General features: G+C 33.5%; 1 protein-coding gene across 2 annotated transcripts; it reads right to left on the reverse strand.

Annotated features, from left to right (window-relative positions):
* On the reverse strand, positions 1 to 3061 carry LOC105318571 (tripartite motif-containing protein 2). Of its 2 annotated transcripts, none has more exons than XM_066075686.1 (2): positions 2519 to 2887; positions 1 to 1559 (listed from the first exon to the last, which is right to left on the reverse strand). In XM_066075686.1, exon 2 carries the CDS (start codon positions 1005 to 1007, stop codon positions 210 to 212), a length of 798 nt encoding a protein of 265 aa, XP_065931758.1. In that variant the 5' UTR covers positions 1008 to 1559; positions 2519 to 2887; the 3' UTR covers positions 1 to 209. The 2 variants fall into 2 exon arrangements, with proteins under 2 accessions (XP_065931758.1, XP_019918987.3); XM_020063428.3 differs by having other exon boundaries at positions 466 to 1559; positions 2519 to 3061.
* Positions 3062 to 9317: the final 6256 nt, after the last annotated feature.

The following is a 9317-nucleotide window of genomic DNA, read 5'->3' on the forward strand; positions in this document are numbered from 1 at the left end:
TAATTTATATACTTTTTGAACTTTGATATTTTCGTAGTACATTTGTAAATGTAACAATGTCACTTAGATATTTCCCCAAACAACTAAGTCTAATTAGGCGCACAGCACTGGTTTTGCATGAATCTTTTTTAGAGCCAATCAATCATTTTTTTTTTAAATGCTGAAAATTACTGACACACCTATTGTAAAAAACATATATTATACAATCATCAATTCTTTTCATATACAATAACTTTCGCATTTTTATCTGTGACACAGATATCTTCCTTGTTAACATCTATGGATATCGGAGTGTTGTTGGTGAACTTCAACATGGGGGACATAATGACGCCCGATTCATTGACCCGTAAAACACTCCCCTCGTCTTTTAACACTATGTACAGAGTTTTAGATTTCTGATCACAAGCTATGTCTCCAATATGGCCATTTATAGACAGTTTCCAAATTTCTCTGCCGTCTTGTGAGATGCAACATATCGTATCCTTTACGGCCGTAACAACCACGTGTCCATCTGACGTAAAGCATAGCATGTTCGGAACACTTTCCGGCGTTGCAAAGAGAGTCTCCGTGGATACAGAAACCTCCACTACGCCGTTCACAGTCATTATATCAATACAAGATTGGGACCAAGACGACACTGCCACCTTGTCCTCTGCTACCTGACAGATACCGAAGTACTTCTTGTCTGTCTGTATGTACCGCTGAATGTTGAACTTCTCTCGTGATGTTTCGACTATCTCCAAAATTGATTTGTCTGGCTTTGTAATGATAATGTTGCCGTTTTCACGCATACAACACATCGAGTGTGGAACGTCTATCAGTGACAGGGACCCTTTAATGTCACCAAGCATAGAAAATCGTTTGAGTTTGGCGTTTTCTCTGTCCAATAAACATATATCATTCGTTAATGGAAGAAACACAATTTTGTTTAGGTAACACGACAATTCTTCTGGCAATTTCGCATCGAATTCTCGGATGGCACTACAAGCAACATTGTTTCCGGCCATTTTTGATTGTTTTCAATTTCTTCTGTTTAAAATATGACTTAGCGAGAGAGGTGGTGCATCGGAATTAACGGTTATAAGCTGTAAATGAGACAAATCAGCACTCAAATCACTCGGAACCCCTTGTAGTTCTATGAAACCAAGGGCCGAAAATCTACGAATAAATTCACTGACTTCGTCATACAAAGTGAAAGCAAGACTTGCAGCTTTATCGTTAGTTTTTAAATCACGCAAACGTTGAATGCTGTTACTCAACTGGCCTTCCACAGACGGTAACAATTCAATCAAATGTTTGTTATCGTTACCTTGTTTAAGACTTTCCAAATGGCTTGTAGATTCCAACAACGAATGCACGACGGTGAAGAAATCTTTTCTGTTCAAAATGTACTCCCTATTCAACCTTTCAACGTCTGATCTTAGGACAGAAATCTGACGTCTGCAAGATTCGAAGATTTTTTCCAGTCTCTGTTCCAAGTTGGTGATGTCATCTAATGTTTTTTGCTTACTGTTTCCAAAAGATCGATCATTTGCTGCTTCTAATTCGGCCTCATTCAACTAATAAAGAAACAAAAAGAGTACGTTTATCAAAACAAAGAAACTCCCAAAATATTAATTTAATTTAAATATGCAGACTTTTTGGATCATCTGTTTCATTAGTTATATTGACCATTGTTACTGAAGAATAAGAACTCAGATTATCTAACACTAGCTGTAACAATGATTAAAGAAGTACATGTGATTGGAAGGATTTTATTTGCCATTCAGGTGTCGGCATGAAAAAAGCTTTTATATAGAGCTGTTTCGAAATCTAAACAGAACTGAGAAAACAAACAAACGCATTTCGATCTTGACACGGTACCAAGGGATTTTTCCTTGAGAGTTTCAATAACTTCGGGTTCTTGTTAATATAAATATTTTTAATAGGAGCAATACAGGCAACGGCGATTCTTCATATACGTGTTCACAGCTGTAGCCCCTAGAAACTAAATTATATATAAATTAGCATCAGATTCCCATCGTTTGCACGTTATTGTGTTAAGATGTGAATTATCACGCAGTCTTAGCTAATCTTCTGAATGTTCTTTACAAGATTTGCTTTTTCTATCCCATAATAACGCAATTCATTCGGCATTAACGCCAGGGCAACGGCCTTGTACAAAGCCAATATCCAAAGTAGTTTTCTCTTCAGAATAATGTACAAGTCAAATCTTCCGATAAATTGTTCCTGTATAATATCAAAACATTCAATGCCGACGCAAGCGAATTGCCAGAAATAATCATTGTTAAGAACCTTTGCCGATATATACATTTCTATAAAGTGAAAGTTCTAGCTGCCGCTAAGTACGTGTATAAATATCCTTTAAATGACCTAGTTTCATGCACACACAATTTTTAATACAAGCTGTGCTTTAAAAGTAATAAATCGAAAAATATCGACGTTCAATTGGCGAAAAACATTTACTCTTAAAAAGCGGCAAGTGCACATAAAAGTAAACAAAGACACAAATTCGTACCTCAGAGTGCAGTCGTTGTAATACACGATCAACTCGGGGCTGTAGTTCACGGCGTGCCTCTATCAATGACCGACAGCGACAATGGGGCTCGTGATGAAAGTCGTCAATGCACTTCGCACATATCAATTGCGCATGATGAAAACAGTAATGACCAAGCTGCCTCCCGGGATGAGCCTTGCACGAATCGTTGCTGTTTACATTTGCTGTTCTGCTTATTTCCGGATTCCGGTTGTGGCGGGATAGCGTGGTTTGTAGGTCAACTATCAGTGAATCAATCGGTAAATTACAAACAAAGTCGTCAAGCGAAACGTCAGCTGGAATTAGGACCTCCGAGCGACAGAGTGGACACAGCAGCTTGTCTGGGCCTCGGTTGGCGGGGGATTTTGTCACCAACTGTCGTATGCAGTCCGTACAAAACGAATGTTGACACGAGATACGCCGTGGTCGGTCGAAGGCTTGTAAACAAATGCGGCAAGTGAGATATTCGTCCGTAAGACTGCGAACCACTGTAACACTGTGCGCGGCCATTTGTAAACAACTGCACAGGTGACGTTGCGAGGGGTTTTTAACAGTTTGAATGATTTAGAATTGTTAAAATGATTTATATCGATTGCACTATAAATCATATGAAAACCCTTTTAAATATCGAAATATTCTTAATAGTATCGAACGTGCAATTACTGTAAACGAGAAAAAACGGCTGCCACTCGTCTTTTAACCACAATAAACCACATTGATACCACAATGAACCACAATAAACTGATTAAAAGTAAAAACTGTCATAACATTTCGGTATTATCATTTAAAGTGTCATATAAACAATTTACAGGTAATTGGCTATGATTACATGTATATGATTTATGTGTACAGTATTAATTTGCTATCACAATTAATGCTGGTAAATTCAGAGTTAAAGTGTCATTCTAATAGATGAACATAAACTGTACTATTTATAATTTTATAATCTATAATTTTTTGCTACCAAACATGAGTTTATGACGATTATACTTATGATTAAATCTATAAATAATGATATCTGGAGTAAAATATTTTATATTTGTTATAACTTCAGGAGACTATGTGAAATGAGGGTTGTCCCAAATAAAGCATAGACAAGTAGCGTTATTCAATTCATCAAAGACGCAGGGAGATGAAACTTGTGCCACAAAAGGTTCAAATAATTTGCATTAGATTTATGTTTTGATATACAATATTGTGCGAGATCAAATTAGTAATATGAAAGCATACTCGTTCATAAATTTAACATGCGGTGCAATGCCAAAAAATTAAATTTAAAATCAACTTTAGAAATAAAAATCGCCAGGATGAGTACTTTTCGAATTTAAACCATTTTAAATAAAATATGCATTTATTTTTGTAAATCATTCTATTATTAACCCAAAGATTGATTTGGTTATATCATTACTTTTAAATATTTTTATAGCGCGTTTTGTGACAATTTGAAGTGTGGCTTCGTAGTATAGTGACGACGTCAGCATTTTAGGCGGCACATCGATAACTTAAAATTTTGTAAAGACCTTGAAACATATCTTGAGGAGGTTGGCACCTGAAATAATAGTAATGTCAATTATCCGAAAACCACTTCGATATATAGATGAGGACCTCAGATGTTTATTTATTTTATTTTTGACCCATGTCGCATGCCATTTTTTTTTCGAAATATAGGGTTCCAAACAGAAATGATAATTTTCCTGAAATGTTTGCTAACTTAAAGATTTGACATGGAAATTGATAATTTGAAGAATCAAACAAATATTTATAGTTTGAATTATTATTTAGTTATGATTTTAATACAATATGAAGTCGAACACTTGTAGTGACTATAAAAGTAAAATCTAAGTCAAAGTTTAAAAATTCTTGCTTTACTGGTGGCTTCAAAGGTCAGTACATAATGAACACAACAACAGATGTTACAAAATTTTGAAGTTATCAAATTATAACGCAAATAAAAAAAAATATTGTAATGTCATATTTTCAAAACTTGGCATACAAATGGACTTACAACTAATATCTCATTTTAAAGTAAAAAAAGTAGGGGTCACATCTAAAAAATTTGAGATATAGCATGAAATAAGCTAATTTTAAATTGGAGTTAATTTTTTCTTAACCTCTATGAAATATTAGCTAAATGTGCCAAAATATACCGATAGAAATATCAAATATAGTTTAAATATGTCTTTTAGAACATCATGAATATATCGTAATACACAAACTATCTAAAAGGTTGGTCTGCGCTGAAAATTAGGAAGCTAAACTTAAAGTAACAGTACTCTAAAACTAGTGAATTATGAAAATTGTTTATTTCCTTCTTGAAAACCTTCTGCCACAAAATATAGTCCCTTACTAAACTCTGTAAAAATGTATTTTTTTAACAATTTTATTCAATGGATTTTTTTTTTGGCATTATAAAATATAAATACATGTATACTAATAGAATTAACATGTGATGCAGAGTTTTCAGACAAGAGGTGAGCCAAAATGGCTACCCAAAACCTAAGGAACGAACCTCTTTAAGCCGATTTTAAAGTAATAAAAATTACAAAAATCGCCTGGATATCAATTTTGTGAAAAGATTGTCTAACAACACCGACAATATTCTGACAAGTATGATCGATGACATCAAGTGAAAAAGAAACCCCGACCTCAAGAAATGGACGTTAGGCAACAAGTAATACAAAACAAGTTTAGGGTCGGCAGATCCTTTATTCATAGGGTTAAATTTAAAAACAAAACTAGAAATGCTTCATTAGTGAATGCGCACTCAATGTTCTAAGAGAATAGTATTTTCCAAGACATTTTTTTAAAAAATAGATTGTGATCGTGAAAAACGTGAAGGGTAATTAACAGCGACGTAAAGGCTGGCTCTTTTCGACTTCGCACATTGCGCCGTCTGGCAAAACTCGCCAATATAAATAATTTTGTTTTTCAAAGAATATAGAACCATTTTAACAAGAGCTTGGACTTTGGGTAGTTTTGTCAAACAGCGATATGACGCAGGCCTGTCTATTTTAAAGATTTTTGAGATTTTCTTCCTCATATTTGTTGATCATATTTTGACATCGTTTTTCAAATCGATTTTAATTTCATCATTTTTATTAAATGAAATGTCAGCAAACCAAGAGTGCAGTATTGTCTGTTTTTCTTCTTCGTGTGTGGTAAGAATATCAGACACAACGATTTCAGGAATGCTAGTGATATTAGAAATATTCAACTCTGTCGTGAACCAACAAGTAAATGTAATTTTAAAAAAAAGTCTTCACAAGCAATCTAAAATTGAAATATGCTCATTTCCTAACATAATTTGTCTTACAAAACTGATTTGATGAAAACATACATTGTATGAACATACATGTATATGAATCATTAGAATAGTTGCCTCAGTATTTAAGAATGCGATGTTTTTCAAACTTAGCTAGCAATGTATGTACCACTATCGCATGAATACTCCTTCTTGCGTTCAACAGTTTATGAATACCAGACTTTGAGTTGTTCAATGTTTGTTTTATTTACAAGATAAATATTATAAATATATAGTTCCATCGGACTTTTAGACAACAACTACAGTGTACTACTTTATCAAGAAAATATCTTTAATTAACGTTTTGATAAAGAAGAACAATGGTTGACAACAAAGTGAAAAAAAACCCACAAATATTGAAAAAAACGCTCAAGTTCTTCAATCTTCGCCTCTATGTAATTGTTGAACAGGGAAGGGGGGTATACTTTACTCTCGAAGCGGCGAAAATATATAACATTTCCCCAATTTCTTCGTCGATCCAAGCGAGTTTGATCATGACGTATTTTATGATCAAGCGTCGGTCTATGATCATTGATAAATTACTTAGAAATGCACGGCAGGTTACATGTGCATCAAATGAAGAAAGGCTTAGCGTCTCAAGAAACAAACTGAGGGGTAGCGAAAACAGCTAATGCAATTGCATGTTTAGATGAAATTTTGTGGGTGGGTGGGTGGGTGTGTGTGTGTGTGTGTGTGTGTTATTACGAATGACGAGTCGTTTGCCATTCATAGATCATCAGTTCTGGTTTTTTTCTATTAAAGCTACTTGAATATATGGATACATCAAGAACAAAATTGAAAGTTTAATGAACCATAGATATTAGTAAATAACCCACCAGATATTTGCTGGTCAAGGCCACGTATACCCACTGAAAATTATTGCTAATTGCCTAGTTTGTGTGCTTTACAACTGTCCTAATTAACCTTTCGCTTTTAATTTTTTTTGGCTCGGTGCATGATCTCAACAACTAATGAAAATGGACCAATTTTCACCTTTGAATTCTTCTTGATATTATTTTCAAACATAAGGATTGAAAATACAACTTGCACAATATATTTTACCAACGTAAATTGCAATTTTTATATCAAAACGACCAGTTAGAATGCAACCGTTTACTATATTCTGAATACACCGCGCATAATAGTAAAACATTAATATACAAAAAGCCCACTCCCATTTGAAAAAAAATGCATATCATGTATTAATCACCGTTGGCTTCGGTGATAAATGCAACATGAGTATAATAAAAACAAATCTTGGTATCTCTTCAATCGCAGGTGGGAAAACACAGTGCCATTTGCTTAAAATGTTGGTTTTGTTTTTGTTTTTTTAGATTTTGTTTCTTTGGGTAGCATACATATTTTAAACGCGGAGAATTAGTTTGAAACCTCCAATGGACAAATGTCATTTTTGCTTTGCCAAAAAACGCCAGACAAAGACTTGTACATGTACCAGTGATTAATATATATACTACTTTTCACAAAAACTTTGATATAAATAAAAACATTTAAAAAATAACTAAAGAGAAAAATAAGATACTACAACATTTCTTTCTTAAAAAAGAATCTTAAACTTTAATTTTGACTTAATAAAACTTCCCAGATGGTAATATTCAAATTCTACACAAATATTTTTTTTTCAGAAAATCCTTGACGCGGCGCCCTCTACGTTGACATACAATGTAGGAGGCGAAGTAACTCGTTATCAGTTCTATCCTGGAAACCTGAACTCACTAGATATGAAAAGCTTGAGGTTTGCTCTTTATTAGAATTGATAAAGTACGATTTGATATGCAGTTACAGAGCATATTTAAGATTCCAAACTGCATTATTATTCCTCACCAGATTATCTCATTAGGTCAAATTACATTTAATTCACAACAAATATAATTCTGTAATTTTACAAACTCCTAAATGTAGGAGTAGTTTTGTGTTGGCAAATTGACATTATCTTTCACGTTGCAGGTTTTATAAATAGATAAAAGCCCCCCCCCCCCCTTTGTTGTTAAATTTTACACATCAATTTCAATTCAATTCAATTTATTCTCTCAAACCATTATCATACAATGGTACATGAGGTACAATAACATATTTGCATTAACTTGTGATGTCAAGGGTCAAATAAATTATATATAAATTATAATACAACATAGTATTACATGTGTTAGTAAGCATAAGTAAGTAAGAGAAAAAAATATAGTAATAATACAAAAAGTGGTAGAAAAAAATAGATCATCATATAAAAATTTAATACAATGTTTCATTGGTGTTCAATACGCGGAAAGTAATAATAATAATAAATGCTAATATAGTTTAGGCTGGACAGCAGACTTGCTCTTGGATATTCAATATAAAAGAGCTTAATTTTTTCAATGTTTTGATGTTCGTTGTCATCAACAGTTCCCTAAATTTTAATGTCCTTGGTTTATGAAAATACTTGGTACGTAGGAATTGCTTACGTTAAGTTAAGAAAAATTTACACTCAAGAATAAAATGGTATTCGTCCGCTAATTTACCACTATTACAGAGTGTGCAGCTTCTGTCATTTACAGGAATTCCATACCATCTACCGGTTTCAATCGGTAAACGGTGATTTGCTGTTCTGAATTTAATAAGTGGTTTCCAAAATTTTTTAGTAAGAATGCCTAAGTATTTTTCAAAACCAAACTCTTGTTTATAAATTTCATATATTTGACCTTTAGATGAATTATCTATATCTTTTGCCCATTTCTGAATAAACTGGTCCTGCATCATATTTACTCCTTAAACTTCAAAAACGCCAATTTTGTCGCAAATAGATAATGAGAACGATTGATAATCAAGAATACTGTTTGATGACATGTAGTATTTATACATATATCTTAATAGTTAAAGTATATTGTGTCTAACGGCATTCAGAACTTATAGAACCATTTTAAAAAGAGTACGAACTTTGGGTAGTTTTGTTAAACAGCAATGCGATGTAGACCTGTCTATTTCATTATCAGCCACTCAGCCATGGCTCTCTGAAATCAACAAGATCTGTCTGGCATTTGAGCTAAGACTACGCAATCCGTGCATGTTTCGCTTGAAACCGGCATCGCTTTTATCTTGTTAGGATGCAAGAAATAGATAGCTACATGTACGTCCTACTGAAAGTCCAAGGTCTTGTTAAAATGGTTCTGTTTTTAGCGTAGATGACTTTACTCTCGGTCACTAAACGTTATTGACTTTTCATCATGTGTTCATTGGTGAAAACAATTTCAATATGAATGAAGCGTGGGACGCTAGAATGTTTACAGGTATTTGCGTGGACGTGTTAAAGAGGTCCCTGCAGCATGAAAAACACCAAGACGATGTACAACTGGTATGCATGGCTAAGAATGAGCTAAAATTGCATTTTCATTCTTCAGTTTCTCTTATACTTCAATCTGCTCTCTTGATCATAATTATTTTTAAATTAATGCATTATACATTAATTTTATCAAACATTGTTTTCTA

This window comes from Magallana gigas, chromosome 2 (assembly GCF_963853765.1).
Source record: "Magallana gigas chromosome 2, xbMagGiga1.1, whole genome shotgun sequence".
In the NCBI taxonomy this organism is placed as follows: domain Eukaryota; kingdom Metazoa; phylum Mollusca; class Bivalvia; order Ostreida; family Ostreidae; genus Magallana; species Magallana gigas.

Excerpts from the sequence above, each read along its gene's own strand:
- LOC105318571 (XM_020063428.3), bottom strand. The coding sequence starts at position 3,046 with ATGGCCGCGCACAGTGTTACAGTGGTTCGCAGTCTTACGGACGAATAT. Across the intron at positions 1,560-2,518 it reads TACAACGACTGCACTCTGAG|TTGAATGAGGCCGAATTAGA; the intron begins GTACGAATTTGT and ends TTTCTTTATTAG.